The 22,764-nt window shown below is 44.3% G+C and overlaps 1 protein-coding gene across 2 annotated transcripts in view; it reads left to right on the forward strand.

Annotated features, from left to right (window-relative positions):
• The window catches only part of Apba1 (amyloid beta precursor protein binding family A member 1), a 206,192-nt gene that overhangs the window by 115,424 nt on the left and 68,004 nt on the right, over positions 1 to 22,764 (forward strand). For both annotated transcript variants that reach the window (XM_051146264.1, XM_051146263.1), the window contains exon 2: positions 20,647 to 21,917. In XM_051146264.1, coding sequence (XP_051002221.1) covers positions 20,718 to 21,917 — 1,200 coding nt within the window. In that variant the 5' untranslated portion in view covers positions 20,647 to 20,717. The remainder of the gene's footprint in view (positions 1 to 20,646; positions 21,918 to 22,764) is intronic.

A 22,764-nucleotide genomic window follows, 5' to 3' on the forward strand; every position in this document is an offset into this window, starting at 1 on the left:
CATGTGTTGGCTGACAGGAAGTTCTCCACGTGAATTTCATTTTTTTTTGTTCCCTCTTTGCTTGCATCCTCGTGAACTTGTCTAAAGACACTCTGTTATGTGGAAGCATTTTAGATGCATACGTACGCCGAATTGTTAGAATGTTCATTCTGAATCTTAGAGAACTGTTAAACTGACAGCTTCTGTATTATTTTCAGCCACACTGAGTAGCAGGAACTCAGCCAACAAACGGCTGAGAAGCAAAGAGCCCATGCAGCCTGCCATAAGGAAAATTTAGGCATGACTTGTAATTTGTGGGGTGGTGGTTGAAATGTGAGCAAATGCCTTCAAAGTGTTTCAAAAATATCCTTTAAAGATGCCGCAAGTACTGAAAGTACTGACTTCACTAACTTACCACCTCTTTTCATAGAAATTGCAAAAGGAAAGGCCAATTGTTGCTTTAAAAACCAATATCATAGAAGCTAGTATTGTTACACGCTTTCTTGACATGGGATGTCAGCTCCTTCAAACCCTCTCTTTGTCTTATTCTTGTGACAGACATGGGCACTGTATCTATGTCTGTTTTATACAGAAGGAAATTGAGTTTATGATCCATGAAATTCATGTTAAATTATTTGGATCTAAATGAATGTGCTTTTACTAGTTTGGACGACAACTGTGATGAGAGAGACATCCAATTAGCAGCACATTGGGTTAAGGTAGTGAAGAGCTAGACATTGTTGAAATAGCAGAGAAGCTCATGGCTTTGGTGTTTATTATTCAGGAACAAGCCAGAGTCCACAAGTTCAAATCTCAGTCTCCTCACTCACCTCTCTGTGACCATTGAGAGTCACCCAGCCTACCTTGTTTCTCAGTTTCCTCCTATTAATGTTGAAGGCGTGCAATAACCACTTCATAGAGTTATTTTTTAAGGATGAATAATAGTTAAGCAAACAGAATAGCCCCTGGAACATAGAAAATGACATTCACAGCCTGGAGCATGTATGTGTACTTGATGAGGCGGAGGAGCTAAATGGTATGTTGAGCACAGCAGCCTCCTCAGCCGGGTAGGATGCAAGGCACTTAATCAGGCTTTTCTTGCTTGTTATAATTCTCCATTTCCTGCTGGTTTTCAGACTGTCTCCCACACCCTACCCCCCCCCACCCCCCGTGCACACACACACATGAGTAGGGAAACCAAGAGCAATGAAAAAGTGAGATGACCTGAGAGCTGTGTTGTACCAGTAGACAGGAAGGCCAGCAAAATGGCGTGAGGAGGCAGAGGGCTCAGTAGCCTGCAGCTCTGCACATGCTCAGAATTATCAGGGCTTCTCTATTTTCATTAGATGTCAACCTCCGCCCCAAGTCCGCCATGGGCTGCTTAAACCTATGGGGTGCCATTTGTGGAACCCAAGGAAACCTTGGTAATTGGACACTAAAGGAAGAACTCTGGCCTTGGGAAGGATGTGAGCCCAGAGTGGTTGGAGACAAGCTGGCTGCCGTCTGAGGTGCAGTTGGGTGGCTGGGCCCACCGAGCTCAGCGTTCCTGGAAGGAAAGATGAGAGATGGGCTCACTTGCCCTCTCTTTTCTCCATAGTCATCCCCAGAAGACTAATTGCTATCTGTGATGGGTTTTAATTTGTTTCAAAGAGATACAACTATAGAAACACTAAGGTGAAATGCTGAGTTTCTGTAATTCATGAGAAATTATCTGTCTTAAATATAGTCATGGTCTGATTGAACACCTAAATTTGGACAGTTTTGAGAACCAAAGGAGGTATTCAACATAACTAAAATTATGTTACTTTCCTTGGACAATGGTTTGGCAGCTTCTTAACAAAACTAAAAATATGCTTACCATATGTATGAGCATCATTTAGGCATTTGGTGCGTGCCCAAATGTATTGAAATTTTTTTCCATAGAAATCACACAAAGAGATGCTTAGAGCAGCATTGATCATGATTGACAAAACATATCAGCAGCCAAGATGCCCTTCAGTTGGCACATGAATTTTCAAATTAGCATTCTGTACTAAAAAGAAGTGAGCTATGAAGGCACAAAAAGACAAGGAAGACTCTTTAGTGTGTACACTACGCAAGCCAGTCAGAAAATGTACATACTAATGGCTCAATTTTATCTAGTCCTCAACTCATCCCAATGAACCTGTGGTAAGTTAGAAGCATCATCAAGTCCAGGGTGTGCCCACTGCTCCTAGCCTCCTAAGCATATTTGCTTGGCAACAGAGCACAACACAAAGTACCAGAGTTTCCCTGCAGATTCTCCTGCCTCACTGGTGCTGTCCCAGCATCTCCAAAAGGATGTACCTTCTGTTGCTAAGCTGGGAAGAGACCAAGATGCAAAGCTTGAAGTACCATTTCACAACAAGTGTATTGCCGTAGAAATCTGAAAGTAAAAAAAAAAAAAAAAAAAAAAAAATGGCATAAGTCAGACATCACAGGTTGAGAGGATTGTCTGCATATGACATTCTAGAAAAAGGCAAAACTATCAAGGCAGATAAAGTCAGTGATTCCCAGAAGCTAGGTAAAGGGGGGGATAGAAGGAAGGAGAACAGAGAGCCTGAAGGGCAGTGGATGTGCTTCTGTTAACGATGGTGGAACGTGTTCCAACGTCTATCAAAACTCATAGAACACACACCAGGCCTGAACCCCAGTGTAAGCCCTGGCCATAAGGACATGCTGGTGTGGTTCACATACTGTACCAAATGCCTCGCCCTAGTGGAGATGACAGTGGTTGGAAAGGCTGAGGGGATTGTCTATGTGGGAGCTTGCTATGCTTCTAGCTCAGTTTTTGTGTGAACCTAGACTGTTCTAGGTAGTCCTTCACTTTTAAAAAAAAATGTGTTTGCTTTACATCCTTAATGTAGCCCACTCCCTCATAGCCTCCTGGTCCCATCCTCCCTCCCTTCCCTAGTCCTCAGAAAGGGGAGTCCTCCTCCCCTAACATCTGACCTGAGCCTATCAAGTCTCATCTGGACGGCCTGTATCCTCTTCCTCTGGGCTGGCAAGGCTGTTCCATCAAGGGGAAGTAATCGATGTGTGGGAGCCAGACTCCATGTCCGAAGTAGTCCCTACTCCCCATATTATGGGACCCACAAGGAGACTGAGCTGCCTATCTACTACATCTGAGCAGAGGGTCTAGATCCTCACCATGTATGGTCCATGGTTGGTGCATCAGTCTCTGCAGCAGCCCCCTCTTCTGCCCAGTTTTGTTGGCTCCGTGGAGTCTCCTTGTGGAGCTCCTGACCGCCCCCAGGTCCTTCTACTCCCCAGCTCTTCCATAAGACTCCTTGTGCTCTACCCCGGAGTTTGGCTGTGAGTCTCAGCATCTGCTTGGATCCCTGCAGGGTGGACAGTCCTTCTCTTTTAAAACTGTGCTGCTTGCACATATTTATTAGCTCTGTCACTGTCACACTTTAAAATAATTTCCAAAAATATTTTTATCAAAATGGGATTATTTTGGAGAGCAGGAGCATATGTTCACCTTACTTCTGAGCAAGATGCTCTTAATTGGAGCTAAGAGGAAAATAAATGTCAGTGTGCTTAGTAAGTCAAGGGGAAGTAAACTGCTTTTCCACAGTGTCTTTTGCACTCTGTATGGGAGCTTATACTAAAGTCTCTCCACCCCACTTTCTAGGTTAACAGTAGTGATTTGTTCTGTTATTACCAGTGTACTGAGGTCTGTTATGTGCTTTATAATATGTTGGTTTAGTCATCAATAGCTGGAGACATTCATTCATGTATTCATGTATTCATTCATTCATTCAAAAATATGTATTGACCTATAACTCAATAGCAAGAAAACAATAATGAAAAAAGAATTGAGAGTACAAATGGCCAGTGGGTACATAAAAGGATGTCCAGCATCGCAAGCAAATGCCAATCAAAATCACCATGATGTATCAGCTCACACGTGTTGGGATGGCCACTTTAAAATAAAGAAGCCTTGATGTGGATGTAGAAAATCTAGAAGTTTTGTATTTTGCTGGTAAGACTATAAAGAAAGTCCTATACCTGCTGTGGAAAATTGTATCGAGATTATTTTTTTAAGGATTCATTTTTAATGTGCATTGGTGTTTTATCTGCATGTATGTCTGTAGGAGGGTACCAGATGTGAATACTGAGAATTGAACCTGAGTCCTCTGAGCTATATATTCAAAACTAGAAAATTAATATACAAGAAATACTCTTCTATTTTAGGACTTGCCTTTCTCTTTGGTTACAATACTTTCTTTTTATTTGTATTTTTATTATAATTTATCTACATTACATCTTGACTGTAATCCCCCTGCTCTCACCCTCCCTCCCCATTCTGCCCCACTCCCCTCCTCTAGACCTTTGACCGGTGGAGTCCTCTTCCCCCACCATCTGACCACAGCCTATCAGGTCTCATCTGGATAGCCTGCATCTCCTTCCTCTGTGTTCCCAAGGGGCAGAGATCAAATCAGGGACTAATGTGATGGTCACAGCTTATTGCTCAGCAATTTCATTTCTAGATATTTATCTAAAAGAATTAAAATGAAGATCTCACAGAAATATCTACACTCACATGTTCTCTGTTGCACTATTTACAATAGCCAGGATGCATTAACAGCTTAAATGTGCTTTGATGGAGAAAGATAGAAAGTTTATGCATACAACGGAATAGTATTCTTGCCACTTGCAGCAACACAGATGACTGCGGAGAACATTCTGCTAAGTGAAATAAGCCAGTTGCATAAAAACAAATACTGCATGGCTCACTTACATGAAGAATCTAATCTTTGCTGGCAGAAGGAAAGAGTAGAATGACAGCGGCCAGCACCTGGGGAGTAGTGGAGAGAAGCTGCCATCCAACAGGTTAAAAAAAAAATCAGTTATACAAAGTAAATAATACCCAGAGCTCTGCTGGACATCTTCCTTAGAGTTAACAAACCCCTATTACACTGTTTAAATCCGTTAGGATAGGCCCCACGCCCTTTGTTGTACTGAGATACTAATAAATCAATGAGCACTAGTGAAGTACCACACACTATTTCCCTGGGGACACAGTACATGGAGTGCAACAAAATGGATGAGAGAGGGAGCTAAACAAATGTATGCAATATCAGGTGACATGTAAAAGTAACTATGGTGCTGGGGACTGTGATTCAGGGGACTTCTCTTGTATGGTGACATTTGAGCAGATACATAACAAGAATAAGTTGTGTCTTCTCTAGGGGACAGGACAGTACATTCAGGCAGAGGGACAGAGAATGCAGAGGAAATGCTGGCATTTCGTGAAATTGCAAGGAGGTCCCTGTGGCTGGGAGTATGTGTATAGAAGTTGAGGTCAAAGGTCACTGAAAGTAGAATGAGACATAGCACATCATTAGAAGAGATACATCTAACTTACATTTGGGCATGGTTGCTGAAGCCTAGAAGTCAATTGCCCATCTCCCTGTAAGAGATGGTGGGGATTGTAATGGGGGAAGAAAAACAGTTTGGTTAGTTCTTGATCAGGTAGAAATGATACAAGGTTTTCACAGATTTGCTAGAGAGTGAAGGAAAGGACTTGAGGATGATGCCAAGGCTTTGTACAGCTGGAATCGCTGTGGAAGCGATAGTAGAAAGAATAAGTTTAAGAGAAAGGCAGAAGTCTGCTCTTAAACATCCTCCTTGGAGGCACTGCCCAGTTACCCATGGCAGCATATTAGGGAGGCAGATTACATCTATAGGAGCTCAGGAGAGGGGTCTCGACTGTCAGTATGAGCCAGAGACCCATCACTACAGATGACAACCAAGCCTGGATAAGGTTCCCTGAGTGGTCCTGGTAGGTAAACATAAAGATCAGAGAACCGGGGGGGGGGGGGGTCTTCCAGTGTAGAGAAACCCAGAAGAAAAGAGGAAGCCGCGTATGAGACGGGAGAAACAACCATTAAAGCTGAGGACAAAGTGGTATTGCACCCAGGAGAGAAGCCTGCTTTGAGAGACCGGGTATGGTTGGCTGTGGGAGATGCTGCCCAGTTATAATGTCAGGAAAACCACCGTCTTTATTGTAGAGCATGGTACATAGGGAGAAGCTGAGCCCGTGGAGCAGCGAGGATGAGGGCCCAGCTGGAGGACGTTTAAGGCAGAACTGAGGGAAAGGAGAGGCCCAGAGAAGACAGAAGGATGGAAGATCTTGCTAAAGGGCTATAACTCGCAAGTGACAGAACTAGAGTTTAAACTCACATGTTCTTACTTCAAAGCCCAGGTTGTGTGCTACAATGGCACATTCTGGACCAAGAGTCAGGGCAGCTCGGATCCTTGCTGGTCATGTGACCATGAGTCCCACTTACCCAAACATCTCTGACAAAGGCCTGTAATATGCAGGTGGATAAATAGCAAAGACCCCTTGTCCTGGCTTGGGGTAGAGAAAGAAGATGGGGACAGCCCTAGGAGGGGTGGAACCCTACTCACATGCTCACCATCCTGTAAGCAGAGAGTTCAGACCAGGAAAACTCTAATGGTCTTTCTTGTCTTTTAATCCCATGGGTTTGTGAAGACAATCCTCTCATCTCAGATGGACAAGGGCGAATGGCATAGATAGACTCTCCAGAGGGCTTTTAAAGGTGTCAATGCTTAATTAGAATTTTTAATTGGGAGAAAAGTGTGCAGGCACTTTAGGTGCAATTAGTGTAGTAGATTAAAATCATTTAAGTGGCCTCATTCGCTTTCCAAACTGTTTAAATTGGTTTTATAATTCTGCCCATGTAAATAGCCAGGTGTCATATGGATAACTGAACCACTCATAGATTTTAATGAGGTTTTTTGTTGTCAACCAGAGAGAAAAGGAGGAGATTATTATAGCATGGCTTTTTATTGCACTTGTTGGAGAGAAAGCTCATTCACAAGGTAATCCTCATCTTTCCTCGGTGGCGTTATGAAATAAGTTTTTCTTGAGAAAAAGAAACCACAAAGGCAGCCAGCAGGCAGATGACACATTGGGAGAAAATACTTGCAACCATGTGACAGAAAAACATTTAATATCTCTAATATTCAAAGGCCTCCTTCAAGTGGCTACAAATTAAAAAGTCAATAAAAATTTCAAGCCATTGAAAGGAGAGGAAATATGATAGCCATCCAGCCTGCCTATAAAAAAGAGGCCTCCTTATCAACTGTTATGGAAACTTGAGTTAAGCCATCCCTTAGCAGACTAGCTAGGATTAAGTCTATCTGTAACATCTAGTAAGGGAACGCCATTTCTCTGCCTCTCGATTCGTTGTGGTATAGACCTCTTCCTGCCCCTCATGCCCAGAGGGGTATATTGTTAGTAAGTTTAGGGAAAGAGGTCAAGGGGACTTGGTGCCATTTGTGCCCTCTTTTCCCATAAGGATGCATGTCACATACCTATAGCCCTGTTTGAGGCTTCTCTGGGTGGGCTGTGCACCTGTGAGGGGCCCCATGGTGTCCCAGTGATGACATAAGATACCCACCTAGTGCAGAGATGGAAAGTAAGATGCTGTGGCAAATCTGAGGGCACACTGTATCGGGTGCAAATTTACATCTGTATTTCTGTGGCTAACATGTATTTCTTTGATAGTTTAGAACTTAGGAAGTAAAAGAAAATTTTTCCAGAGAGAGAGAGAGGAAGAAAGAAAGAAAATATGCCTATGGTTACATGTGTAGAAAGAGAAATTCTTCAGAGTTAGCAAGGAATTGCCAAGAGTTAAGGAAGCCACTTTGTCAATATGCATTACAACATAAATATGTAGCATAATATTGGGGGGTTGTACCAGAATAAGAATGCCTTTGGGGCCAGTCGGACAGTTCAGCAGTAAGAGCACTTGCCAATCAGCCTGACAACCAGGGTTCCATTCCCAGGATCCACAAATGGTGCAAGGAGAAAGCTGACTCTAACAAGTGTCCTCTTACTTTTCTGTGAGTGCGATAGCATGTACACACACACACACACACACACACACACACACACACACACACACACACACACACGCTCGCGCATGCGCACATGCACACACACGCACACGCACACACATGCGCACACGCACACACACGTACACACGTACACACACGCACGTGCAGGCACACACATACACATCTAATAAAATGTTTATTCAATCAGATGAGATTATTAGATTGTTTGCATTTGCCTCAACATAACTCAAGAGGATGCTGAAGCGGGGAGGGGTATGGATAGGCCACAACAGGCCTTCATCCTGTCTTCAACCCTCAAAAATCAAAGTGATTGGATGATAGCATTGTTCTTCCTAGTTTTCCATATGTTAGAATTTTTCCACTTAATTATACTTTCTGAACATTCTCTCATAGAAATAACCATACCCACACATAATGACATATGTCTGTAAGAACATTTATCAAACATATTAGAGACAAATGTGAGAAAGCCGAATGATCGTGAATGGAGTAGTGGTTATCTCAACAACAGTTTGATTTCATTGCATTTCAACATGACATTTAATGGTAACATTCAAATCACAGATGCATTCAGAATTTTACTGAACAATAAACCACTCTGTTTCCAAATGCCCACATCCAACTAGCATGTGAGTGCACCCTGGAAACGTTGGGGTTCTGGGATGGGAGAGATGATTTGTTTGAGTTATTAGTATATTTTTAATTCCTTGCTTTTATAATCACTTAGTAGGTCCGCTTTTTACCAGGCCCACGTCCTTACCTTAGCACTATGGTGGAGGAGGGGAAGGAAGTTCAGAAAGAGATCTAGCAACCAGCTGCTTCTTTCAGATGATCAAGGCTCCATTCCCTGTAAAACAAGGTTCTTGTTGCCTTGGAGATATCTTCAATCCCACTACTTTATAATTATGTCCACGAGTTTATATCCATATGTTTCTGGAGAGCAAACATGAGTGACCACAGCCTAGACTGGAGATCCCTGTGGATGTATGACTCCTGAAGCCATTTTTATCAACGCCTCCCGCAGCCCCACAATCCATCTACAGAGATGTTGCTCTTGAAAAATGAGGCACAAAAATAAATAAATAAATAAATAAATAAATAAATAAATAAAATTCAAAAAAAAAAAAAATGAGGCACAAAGACAGAGGTTGGATGCCAGCATGACATCAAGAAGCCTGACAAATGGTGATGGGGTTCAAAGCACAGCAGAAAGATTACAGGGATGCAGCCCCGATTGAGCGCCTTCCTCAACAAGGGAGAAGGGCGTGGCTCCCAGGCCCTCTACATCGAAAACAACAATTGCCATGCTGTATAGAGGCAGGATTCTCACTGTGTGTTTGGAGTTTAAACTAGGTTCGTTGTTCCAACATCAGAGAGTGCTTATGCATGAGAACCTACCCATTTCTCATTCCTGCCTCTCACCCTGAAGGGAGCAACTGGCATTGCTTTCTCTTCTCCCTTCTGGTGTGTGTGTGTGTGTGTGTGTGTGTGTGTGTATGTACCACACTCACACTTTTGGTACTTACAGTGTACTAGATACAATAGTGCCCCTTATCCATGGTCTCACAGTCAGTAAATCAAGGTCCCCAAACACTATAGTACAATAGTAAGAGTATTTGAGAGTGACCACATTCATGTGACTTTCATTACAGTATGTTGTTACAGTTGTTCTAGTTTATTATGGGTTATTCTTGATAGCCTCCTCCTAGCCTAGTTTACATACTGAGCCTTGGGGCTCATTACCATCCTCAGTTTCCCACACCCAGTGAGGGTCCTGAAGCCTATGTGCCAAGGATAAGAGGGAGAGGTGGCTGCATTCACCACACTCTTTCTGGCCTTGCTTTTAACTTAATTGACTAGGGAGTTCTTTCCATGTCTTTTGTGTTTATCTATTCTGCCCCATGGGCAAATCCATTATTACATGTGTGCTTGACCAATTTTCTCATGGTGGACACTGTTGTTGTTTCCTGTATTTTGTGAACAAAACCGTAAATCGCTCTGTACTTGAGTCATTTCATACACCTGTGCGTAAATATGCCACATATGTAAATTCTTCTATATGGTGATTTCGATAGATGCTTTCAAGTTAATCCTCTTCCTCGTCTCATTTTATAGATGAGGAAAGAAAAGAGTGAATGATTGTGAATCAAAAGCTGGAAACAGTTTACTAGGGCTAGGACTTTTTTTTTTTTTTTTTTTGAGTTGGACACGAAGTGTCACAAGGTCGATGAAGCTTGGTGTGTGAACACAAGCAGAGCCACTCAGCAGTTCACTGAGGAGCAGGTTAAAATAATGAGGCTTGGCTGCAGCTAGTTGGAAAGTCACAGCGGCAGCTGGGAGCTGAGTACTACAGCGGGTGAGCAGGCACTGTGAGGCCGAGTATTGGAACCAGCTTGGGAGGAGGCTTCCAGAAATAGCAGACACATGGTGTGCAGGCATATACACATGCATGTGCGTGTGCACATGCACACACACACACACATACACGGGGGGGGGGGGGGCGGAGGGAGGGTTGAGCCAGGCAAAGAAAGAGAACCCTTGGCCCAGTCAGCTTCCAGTTACCCACACCTATGCCCATCAGGTCTCAGAATCAGGACAGTGACAGAACGATGACAGACATAGATATACTTAATATAAACACAGAGAGATATGCTTATATACATGCTTAAGAGCAGCTTAGGCTTGTGGGAACATTTAAAGGAGACTAGTGAGTCCCCATGCACACAATCTGCCCTTCAGGGAACATCTCATCCCTGAACATTGGTTCCAGATGCTGAAGTATTGTCACATCCTCATCACCCCAAATCCTCCTGGGGTTCACACTTGGCACAGTCTGTGGTTTGATATTGTGAACACAGCAGCAGTAAACATGGATGAGCAATGATCTCGGTGGTAGGCATGGCATAGCTGGATCATATGGTACTTAGACAATTTTAAGCTTTGGAGAAACCTCCTCATTGATTTCTAAAGTGGCTGCGCTAACTGACACTGCCACCAGTACCGAATATGGAGTCTTCTTCTGAACAACCCCATCAGCATTTGTTGTCATTTGTTTTCTTGGTGACAGCCATTCTGACTTAGGTCAGATGGGGTCTTGGGGTAGTTTTAACTTTGAGTTCCTTCTATGGGTAAGAATGTTGAACATTGTATAAAGCTTGTATTGGCCCATTTGTATTTCTCTATTGAGAACTCTGTATTTAGCTCATTAGCCCATTTCAATTGGGATATTTGTTTTTTAGTTCTTTGTACATTCTAGATGTGTTTGGCAAAGATTGTTTCCCAGTCTGTAGGGTATCCCCTCACTCAGTTAACTGAATATAAAGTTTTTATGGGACCCGAAGATGGCCCAGTGGGTAAAAATATGGGCCACACAAGCCTTATGGCTTGAATTCAACACCTAGAACCCACATAAAAGGTTCTCTGGCCAGCTAGCCAGGAGGCAACCTAGCATGCAGCATGACAGACAGAAACAACAAGAGACCTGCAAGGGGAAGATGGAGGAGGTGGGAGAGGAGGAGCAGGAGGACAACGATGATGATGAGGAGGAGGAGGAGGAAGAGGAGGAGAAGAAGAGGAGGAGAGGAAGGGCAGGAGGAAGAGGGGGAAGGAGATGGGAGAAGGAGGAATGGCGCTTATTTTCATTTCCCAAGGTCCCATTTGCACACTGTTGGCCATATTTCCTGAGCAACCATAGTCTTATCTGGAAAGTTCTTCCTATACCTCTTATCTTGAAGTGTTTTCTCTGTTTTAGCCTCTGAGGGGTTCAGGTATTATTGTTAATACCTGAATGGACCATGTGATCCATTTGGAATGTGTGTGTGTGTGTGTGTGTGTGTGTGTGTGTGTGTGTGTGTGTGTGTGTGTGTGTGTGTGTAGGGTGGTGAGTAAATCTAGCTTTGTTATTCTACATGTGGATTCCCAGCTTCCCAGTACTATTCCTATTTGGGGCACCTGAGACATACTCTTTAATCAACACAGTCCATGGATTCTGATGGGTTTCCAGATTACCCATGAATCATATTAGCTTTCCATTTTTCCCTCTATTTTTCTTTCCCTATAAACTTTATGTTAACGTGATGAAACAGAGAGCTGAGTGGGTAAACTTGGACTCAGTATGGTATTTTTGTCTCATCAAATTCAAATTCAAGTCATCTCCGTTGTTATTGCATAGTAGTTGCTTAATGGGTTTTGTTTTAGGCTTGTGAATGAGGCGTTTCCTGCATGCAAGTGTTTTTAATCACTAAGGTTAGTCCATGCCTCACAGAGTTGAGAATTCAGTGAAAATATTGTTTGTGTGTAACGGACAGATCCTGGCTGACCCGTTCCTGACCCATCAACAAAAAGAAGTCCAGAAACAAGAATTTGATTCAAGATTTTGTAATTAGGGCCTTGACTACCATTCTGGTGTGGGTTTAGGGAAGGAAAACTAGGGGGAGTAAAGAAGAGTGAGTTAACTGGCTTTCTGGTTTTTTTTTTGTTTTTTGTTTTTTTAAGATTTACTGATTCATTATTATGTATACAGTGTTTCAAGACTGCATGTCAGAAGAGGGCATCAGGTCTCATTATAGATGGTGGTGAGCCACCATGTAGTTGCTGGGAATTGAACTCAGGACCTCTAGAAGAGCAGCCAGTGCTCTTAACCTCTGAGCCACCTCTCCAGCCCACCTTCACTGGCTTTCTAATGAGCCAAATGATTTGTAAAAGTAACAATAACAGTAACTCTGAGGTGATGTGGTCTCAGAAAAAAGATTGCATTTTAATGAATTACTGTTCAATTTGTCCTTAGCTGCACACTCCCATCTCCTTCTCCTCCACAGGATACCTTAGTGGGCCAAACAGATTTTAGAGTCTCATCTTTAACTCTATGGTGGTAGAGGGATGTGTGTGTGTATGTGTGTGTGTGTGTGTGTGTGTGTGTGTGTGTGTGTGTTGTGCATTTCTGTATGAAAGAAATATCAGTAAAATGTTCAAGATTAGCTGTAACAGGTAACTTAATACCTTTGAACGGAATGTAACCCAGCAGAAATCAGAAATGCATGGAGATTGGAAGGGCGTTTGGGGCATACAAAAAGGAATTATAACAGGAAAAGCCATATCAAACTCCCTTAATACTGTGTAAATTATGGATTGTGTAGATATGTTTGATTTTATACCAGAGGCTTTTCACAGAAATTCAGAGAAACTTGATCAGCTTTGATTTATATACAATATCCCTAGAGTTTTCTATAAAAATCGTAAAATTTCCCCCTCTGACTTTCTGTGGTTGTCGTGGGCTTACTGCATGAATTTTATTGGAATCCAAATGATAACTGAGTGATTTGATCATTAAAGTGTGAGACGAAGAGATAGAAAATAAGGAAATCTGAATACATTTAGAAAATATATTCTTAACCAAATGGTGGAGCTTTGTGGTTGAAATGACTGAGTTCATTCTAGTGGGTAAGTTAATCATGCTGCCTGGTTAGCATTAGTGCTGATTGCAAATGGGATGATAGTAACTGACCTGACTATGCAGAAATGGCACAGCGGTCCATCCATCCAGTTATCCTTTCCATCACCATTTCTCCACTGAGGATAAAGTCTCATTATGAAAGATGGGGCTGCTGACCAAAGCAATTCTGAGGCTACCCTCTGGAAGGGTCTTCAGAGACTTGACTAATCTTTAGTAATTGTGGCAGTTGTACATCTGTATCTCTTAGGAACATATTTGCTATTTTCAGGACACTAGAAACTACCAAGAGACAAGAAAATTGAAATTTTAAAAACCACTTATAGCCAAATCTTTTGAGTGATAGATCTGGATGATACATGTTAGGTTAAAAAAAAAAAAAACAGATATAACTAAGGAAGGCTATAGAATGTGGAAAATTACTCACTGGTAATTTCAGAACCCTTCAGTTAACTTAGAGACCAATTCCAACCTGAGAGTGCTCAGAGTGCTTTGAACAAAACAGCGGTACCCGGAGAACAGGTAAATGGAGAGTCTGCCAAGGTCACCATTCTAGAAGCGATTACACCAATTTAAATGTTTGTTTTTAAGGAAATGAACCCCATTACTTTCTGGGCTCAGTGTAATGCAACAGGAAGAACACAGTGAGAGCCAGCAGATCTGGCTCCATCCCTTTCTGCTCTGCGTGACCTTGGACTATTTATTTAAGCCATCTGAGCATCTGCTTCCCAATCAGCATCTGGAGATAATGATTCCCACCGAGATGATTGTGAGAGTCAGAGATGGAGCATAAGAAGCCGTGTGTGTAGGTGGAGCATGTGTCCACATTGCTTAGTGAGGCAGCTGGTTGTTATCTCATGGACTTAAATACATCTAGTCATATTTCAAGATGGACTAAAAGAGCTTTAACTGCTTGTTCTCTGCCTGCTAGTCAGTAAATTGTAATAGTAAGAAATATATCATGTGCCCAACATTCATATTAATACTATTTAAGTTTTTACTTTTTAAAATTCTATGTTGGCCTCTTAAATACTAATTTATGCTGTGTCCAGAAAAATGTACTAATAGACAGTAAATAGCAGTTAAACTGAATCTGTTATTATTCTAAGTACCATACACTAAGAGGCATAATCCTTATGATGACTCTGTTCTGTAAGTACTACTATTATAGCTGTTTTAGAAACTATAAAATCCCCGTTTCCTGTCAGTTATTCAAAGTCAAAGCTGGTAAGTAATAAAACCAGGGCCTAGAGTCAACCTTTTGTACCCAAAGCCTGTACTTTTAACCACTACAATACCATATTACATAGAGTAAATGATGGAATAATCTAGAGACTTGACAGGTAAAGAATGCCAAGTGCCATTGATTTCCAATACTTGGAAATAAGGAAGTGATGCCTCCTTTGAAGTGAAAAAAAAACAAATGTAATTAAATATTACAATATTATGGCAAGACAACACTCTGGTAACTTCACGTCCTATCAATCAACTTTCAGAGCTGCTCCCAAAAAGGAGTATCCAAGGTCTTTCAACAAAGGCAATGCACTTGAGACATAAGTAAGAGTCTACCAAGGCTGGTTGCTAAAGGATCAGGCTTCACATACCCGTGCTGGGTAAGTGTTAAAAGGCACATTCAGCTGCAGCTGTGGATGGAAGTTCAGTCTAGCTGACAGCCCACATCTAGGGTACATGACAGCCATAGCACATCGCTACCCAAGCCATTGGCATATTAAAAAAACCTGTGTGTGTGTGGTGGGGGGGGGGACTAAATGTTAGGGTTGAATTATGAAATAGGCCAGTGAAGGAGGGTCAAATGGCTTCTGCTGAGGTGAGAGGAGAAGTGTGGAGGCTGAGACTCAGGTAAAAGAGATGGAAATATCCCAGTGACTGAAAGAGAGATGGTCTCTGCTCTGGTGTAAAGGGATCTGGAGGTTCTTAGGCCCATCAGGCTTCCTGTGTGAATTTCTTGTATCAACTCATTGAAGGTATATAACCTCTGGAGAGGTCGTGCCATGGAAGCAGGGAGAGAGAGAGAGAGAGAGAGAGAGAGAGAGAGAGAGAGAGAGAGAGAGAGAGAGAGAGAGAGAGGAGCCTGGCACAGTACATCTCATTACAATGTCACCTTCATCATTTGACTACAGCTGTACTAGTTAGACTATTATCTTTGTTATTAAGTGGACTAGCTACTATGACTAATTTTGCCACCTGTTAATACTTAAATATAAGCATCCCACCTTAGATGACAGTTAGGTACCAGTAGAAAGTCAATGGGTATTCAAATCAGCTAATGTACAGAGATGCAAGAACTTAGTATCAGGACTAAAAAGACAGCCTTTCAGGACCCCAGCACTAGTATGGTCCATAAGACTAAAAGGGAAGTGTGAGAGCCCTCATGTTTCTACAGTTCTGCTCTTAGCAGAGATGACCCGGGAGAATGAATACCTCAACTCCAGACTCCTTCATTTCATTGCTATCTTACTCCTCGTTGGCCAAACAGAAACAGAGGACTACATACCTACTGGAGTGTCCAAAGAGGCTGTCCTAGAAGGGCACTGGCAAGCAAAGCAGCAGAGAGACTCTGGAGGGGAAAGCGCAGATGTACACATCTTCATCTAAGCTGGACACCGTTCAGCCCAAGGACCCAGCTCTGCAAGCTAACTTACATTTAACCTCTTAGCAACATCCCTTTGTTCAGGTAGTCACCCAATTCAGAAATCATGGCAGGTGCCATCTGCCAGCTCCCGCTTCATGGTATCAGGTGCAAAGATAGGAGGGGTAACAAAATATTTTGCTAGAGCAAGATAGTCCTATGTTGAAAGAGTTTTTCTGAGCATGTGAGCTTTCTGAATGGGGCATGATTTTAGGAAAGAGAAATGCATATAAGTGTCCATCTTTAGGCTACCATTATTACCAAATTGACCTTCCCAATGAGGGGATTAAGTTTTAATGAGCCTTAGTCTTCTTCATCTTTTTCTTTTATGTTAGTATTGTAAATAGGTGCATCGTGTTTAAAGGAACTCACAAGCCAAGGCTCTTGAGGTCCTTTGAAGTCCTTATTGGATGTTTCACAATTGATCTAACTCAGGAAGCAAAGAAGGTTTGTAGTGTAGGAAATGCATGCGTATTCTTACTCTCTCATCCTTTGTGCAATATAAGAAACATTAGGTGCTGGGGAGGGGGCTCAGGGGGTGAAGCACTTTCAAAGACTTGATCCCCAGGTTCTGTGTTTTAAAAATAGCCATGTGCGGTGTTGTGAACACTTGTAATCCCAGCACTGGGGGAAGAAGAGATGGACAGGTCTCCAGGACTCACTGGTGAGCTAGTCTAGCCTTCTTGTAAGCTCCAGGTCAGTGAGAGACCCTGTCTTTAAGAAAAGAAAAGGAGGGACTGCATGTAAGGAATACCTAAGATTGTCCTCTGGCTTACACACACACACACACACCCACACTGTAACCTGCATGTTAACAACCTGGTATGCCTGCTTTTGTTCTGTTTCACCTTTTTTGTCTACAGTCACACCTTTCTTCTAAAGCTACTTTTGAATATCTCAACACCACCAAAACAAACAAAAGACAGTCAACTGGCAGTGCTTGGCAACAAATTAAGGAAAGATGAATGAAAGTAAATGTATAGCCTCCCCTTCTGTAAATCTCAAATTAATATGAATCTTGGCTAACAGTGTCAGATGCCTGGATTTGGCCCTTGAATCCTGAAATTCTGCATTCTGAACATTCTGCAGAAGCAGAATGGATTCCTTTTGTTTATTTTCTCCAGGCTGGGGAACATTCCAGAACTGGGAACCAGAAGTGGTCTTTGTTTTCCCCCAGGCAGCCTGCAGACTCTCTCAGTCCAGCCACGCCCTTTCTCATGCTGTAGGTGACCCCAAGACTGTCCTACCTATGTCTTCCTGGTCCACAGCCTTTTTATAGCTAGATGGAAGGGATTTCCTTCAGCCAGCTCCTCCTCCCTTTGCTCCTGCCTCCTGAGGTGCATGGGACACTACCAAGGCCCCAGTTGGATGGTAGAGCCATTCTCTTAAGCCTGAGCTCCTGGATGCTGGGGAGCTCAAGAAATGCACAACTCTCAAGAACCACAGCACTTAAATGGACCTCCAGCTGAAATAGCAGCTTCCATTATTTTCTGTATAGGCTCCTTCCACGTATTGAACCTATTTCTATTTTTGCATTCCTCACCAGATATTATAATTATTATAAAGATATTTTATAATTATAATATTTAATATATTTTAATATCATAAATATAATATTTATGATCACTGCTTTAACACCTTTGAACATCCTTTGCCTTACACAGTATCTGGCAATGGGCCAATGGGGTCAACACACCCAAATGTGAAAGAATGCTACATAACTGCTATGTTCTTTAATGGAGGAAATGCTCTGTTGTATTCAAACCTCATTATTTTCATGGTATTTCCCCCAAACAACTTTCCTTATCAAGATTTGGTATATATACATGTACAAAAACTCCATTTTTATTGAATCATTGTATCTGGTACTCAGATATGATTTAACTCAGTGCAGACTGAACTTTCTTTGTAATACATGTGTGAATAGAAAAGCCCATTTTCACAGAAAATAGTGGCTTTGTCAATTCTGTACCTGGTATCAAGAACTGTTGGCCATTCAGGTTATTGTGTTTCAAGCATTGACCCACACAGCACAGGGATGGCATCCAAGAAAGCCTGTCATGTTCCTCTTGTTGAAAACTTGCCATGGGCTCATTAGAACTGGGTTGGTACACAGGTCAGTGCTGCTCATTAGAACTGGGTTGGTACACAGGTCAGTGCTCCTGTAAAGCTTTTGTGTCTATTGTCTGTATATGAGTCCTTGTGAAGGAAACAGGTACAATGACCTTGTACTGTACTAAAATTTGTTCTGTATGTTCCACAACCCACTGGAGACCTCTTAGCCAGGTATACCGCAGAACCAACGCTTGCATTTTCTGTTCCATTTATTTATTATTCACCTTTGTCAAAGCCTCAGTGACAACTTATTCTTATTTGGGAGAAACTTTCTTATATTTTGGCCACAGTTGGGGTTTAATGAAGAGTCCACATTTTTTTCAGAAGAGAATGATTCTGATCTGGTACTCTTTTTCAACTATGGGGCAATAGGTTTGGCTTGGTAAACCATCCTTGTTCTCTAGTGAGAATCGGTGGTGGGGGGAGGAGGGAACTCACCGAGGTGGGGGTGGGGATGTGATGCTCAGCTTGAAGGTAGATGTGGCAGCTCCAACATAGCCTCCATTTCCATTTGGTCTGTCATCAGGTTGGAATGGAATTGCTGTGGCTCGGGGCGGGGGGGGGGGGGGGGTGTTGAGTGGACTGTAATGAATATTGGCATTAAGAGCTGATTAGGCATCCCTGTATCCCTGCCCGTTTGTATGTATTTGACAAAAGAATACAATTGAGAGAAATCCAAGCATACAATTGAACCTGGGTCCTAGTTTGCTCTCTGTTGATGTGATAAACCACTCTGACAAAAAAAAAAAAAAAAAATTAGAGAAGCGAAGGGTTTATTTCATCTTACAGCTTGTGGCTATCACTGAGGGAAGTCAGCGCAGGTGTACATGGCAGGAGGCTGAAGCAGAACTCACAGAGGCATCCTGTTACCTGCATTATACAGCCCAGATCCACCTGCTTAGGAACGGCATGCCTGGAGTGGGCTGGGCTCTCTGGCATCAATTAGCCATCAAGAAAAGGCCTCACCGACAAGGCATCAGACCAATCTGATCTAAGCAAGTCTTCAGTTGAGGTTCTGACTTCCCCCGGTAACTGGGTTGTGTGAAGTCGACAGCTGGAGCTAACTATGACGGCTCATTTACCACAGGTTTCTGGAATCCCAAAGATTCCTGCCTGGCTTCTTCCTTCATTATATTCTGCGTCTGTTTCTATATACACTGTGTACGGGTTGTGCTTAAGTGTGCAAGCACTCACGTGTGTGTGTGTGTGTGTGTGTGTTGCACATATGGGGGGAGGCGCTGTACCAATACAGAAATATGCTCGGAGGCCAAAACAGGGTGTTGGACATCTTCCTTGATCATTCTTTACCATACTGTTTCACAGAATCTATCTGAATCTGAATCTGTCCATTTTAGCTAGCGAGCCAGCTGGCAAGCTCCCAAGATCCACCTGCCTCCATCCCCCAACACTGCAGTTACAGGTATCCACAGTCATGTCTGGCTTTTTTATGTGCTGGGCATTTAAACTCAGGTCCTCTTGCTTTCATACCAATTGCGATCACCCACTGGGGCCATCTGCCCTGTCCTTTAAAAACTGCTCTTGTGGTGAGAATTGAGAATAGTTGGCATCAATCTCCCTCTAAACTGTAAGTTTCCCCACAAATAGGTGGAGACCTACTCTACTCATACTTTCTGAGAATTAGCAATGTAGGCTAGTTTCAAATGTCGTGCATTCACAGAATTACAGAATTTTTGATCCAGGGCACACAAGGAAATTACTTGAAACTGCCTACTTTGTGTGTACGTCAGAACTCTGGTTTCTAAAGGGAAAGTGTTTCTGGGTCAGATGAGTTAGAGAAACCCTACATTTTGTAACTTCCTCCCCCTTGGATAGTCACAGTGAAAAGCTAACTGTCACTTGGCTGGTCACAGGGTTATTTAATTAGGGATTCCACTTTTCTCCTGTGTTCATCCTGCATGTAAGAAAGGAACCTCATGTCTTTGTAAAGGTCTAGAAAGCTAAACCCTTGTTGGAGGTAAAAAGAACCAAGGAGGTTAGCAGCCTCCCCAGAAAAAGCTTATACTCATAGCAATGGTGAGAGAGAATGAGACAGAGAGAGAGAATGAGACAGAGAGAGAGAGAGAGAGAGAGAGAGAGAGAGAGAGAGAGAGAGAGAGCGAGCGCGACTGATACACAGATACACACACACATGAAATTTATTAAAAGAGTTGCTTCTAAAGTATCTAGCCAGGTGAGAAAAATATGCCAAATGGCCCATCCAATTGAGTAGTACTCTATGCATAGACCTCAGAAAAAGCAACCTAGGTAGCATGCCAAGAACGAAGTGCTCACAAAGCTCTTGGTCTGGGGGCTCAGGAGGGAGAATGTAATAAGCAATTAAACAAGTAAATATGTAATTACAAATTACGAGACGTGTGTCAAGACAAGAGTACTGTCAGATTAAGCTTAAATTTGCAATCATGTCTTAATTGCCTCAGCTTCAGAAGGGATCGATAGCGGGTGTTTTTATGTCTGCCTTGATGATCAGCTCAGTTACGTTTGGACCCACGCAGTAGCCTTCTGTCCTTGTTTCTTCCAGGCCCCGTGGAGCAAAATGAGAGCGCAGTGAGCAAGCGCAGCCTCTCCCCAGCCATCCCCCCGACGCCCACCATGAACCACTTGGAGGGCTCTGCGGAGGTGGAGGTGCCCGACGAGGCTCCAGGAGGGGAGGTGAACGAGTCTGTGGAGGCCGACCTGGAGCACCCCGAGGTGGAGGAGGAGCAGCAGCCGCCGCCGCCCCCCCAGCCCGCGGGCCGCCACGGTGCAGTCGAGGAGCCCCGCGTGCAGCTGGCGCAGCAGCAGCAGCAGGAGGAGGAGGAGCGCGGTGAGTGCCTGGCGCGCTCGGCGAGCACGGAGAGCGGCTTCCACAACCACACGGACACGGCCGAAGGCGACGTGCTTGCCGCGGCCCGCGACGGCTACGAGGCGGAGCGCGCGCAGGACGCCGAGGATGAGAGTGCCTACGCCGTGCAGTACAGGCCCGAGGCCGAGGAGTACACGGAGCAGGCGGAAGCCGAGCACGCCGAGGCCGCGCACCGGCGCGCGCTGCCCAACCACCTGCACTTCCACTCGCTGGAGCACGAGGAGGCCATGAACGCGGCCTACTCGGGCTACGTCTACACGCACCGGCTCTTCCACCGCGGCGAGGACGAGCCCTACGCCGAGCCCTACGCCGACTATGGCGGCCTCCAGGAGCACGTGTACGAGGAGATCGGGGACGCGCCCGAGCTGGAGGCACGCGATGGCCTGCGGCTCTACGAGCAGGAGCGCGACGAGGCGGCAGCCTACCGCCAAGAGGCCCTGGGCGCGCGGCTACACCACTACGACGAGCGCTCCGATGGGGAGTCCGACAGCCCCGAGAAGGAGGCAGAGTTCGCGCCCTACCCGCGCATGGACAGTTATGAGCAGGAAGAGGACATCGACCAGATCGTGGCCGAGGTCAAGCAGAGCATGAGTTCGCAGAGTCTCGACAAGGCGGCCGAAGACATGCCCGAAGCGGAGCAGGACCTGGAGCGCGCCCCGACCCCGGGAGGGGTACACCCTGACAGCCCTGGACTGCCAGCACCAACAGGGCAGCAGCGGGTCACGGGACCCTCGGGCGGCGGCGAGACCGGGCAGCGGTATAGCAAGGAGAAGAGAGACGCCATCTCACTGGCCATCAAGGACATCAAGGAGGCCATCGAAGAAGTGAAAACCAGGACCATCCGTTCGCCTTACACCCCTGACGAGCCCAAAGAGCCCATCTGGGTCATGCGCCAGGACATTAGCCCCACGAGGGACTGCGACGACCAAAGGCCCGTGGACGGAGATGTAAGTATGTTGGGTTCAGGCTGGCGGGGGGGGGGGGGGGGGGGGAGGAGAGAGGAAAGACTTGTAAATCTTTGGGAATTGCTTTATGGGATTAATGGTCTGTAGGGGGCGCTAATGCACCTCACCTGGGTAGTTTCATCCAGAGTGGTGCCGGCAACACTGTTAAGAGTAGATCCCACTTGTTAGACCCATAAGGCATCCGGGTGCCATCCAAATGGTGCCTGGAGAGCTTCTGGAAAGTTACAGCCCCCCCCCCACCTCTCTTTGTGCTTACTGAGAAAGCCTGAACTGAAGGGGGGGGGGGGTCCCAGACTTTACATCAAGTCCGCTCTGAGTAGAAGAGCCTTGGAGAGGGTATTTGCAAAACAGCATCTTGTAAGTACAAGATCTGCCAGGGTTCCTGAGGGGAAGGAGTAATCAATCTGAAAAAGAACAGGTGTGTGGAAATGGGATGGAATGGTGGCCGAGCTCAGGTGGGCATCCTGACAAAGTTTTAACCAGAAACCAATCTGTTCTCACGTGTCTGTGTGTGGGCACCTGGGGAAAGGAGAGTAACTCCACCAAAGTCAATCTATGGGTTCCCCCCCACACACACACGGATTCATCAGTAATTTAACTGATCATGCTTAAAAGGTGATGTATGTCAAGGTGCGGGGTCTGTGTCAAGTCCTGTCATGAATAAGCAGGGCGTCAGAGAGTCTGAGTGAGACAGGGGAAGGGGGTCCTTTGCAGTAGACTGTTCCGCAGCACCTCAAGAGTGGTTCTGAGATTATTTGTTTATTTACTTATTTTTACTTTGTTTGTTTGTTAGTTTTCTAGGATGGCAGTAGCCAATGTTTTCCCAATT

This window comes from Acomys russatus, chromosome 5 (assembly GCF_903995435.1).
Source record: "Acomys russatus chromosome 5, mAcoRus1.1, whole genome shotgun sequence".
NCBI classification, from domain to species: Eukaryota; Metazoa; Chordata; class Mammalia; order Rodentia; family Muridae; genus Acomys; species Acomys russatus.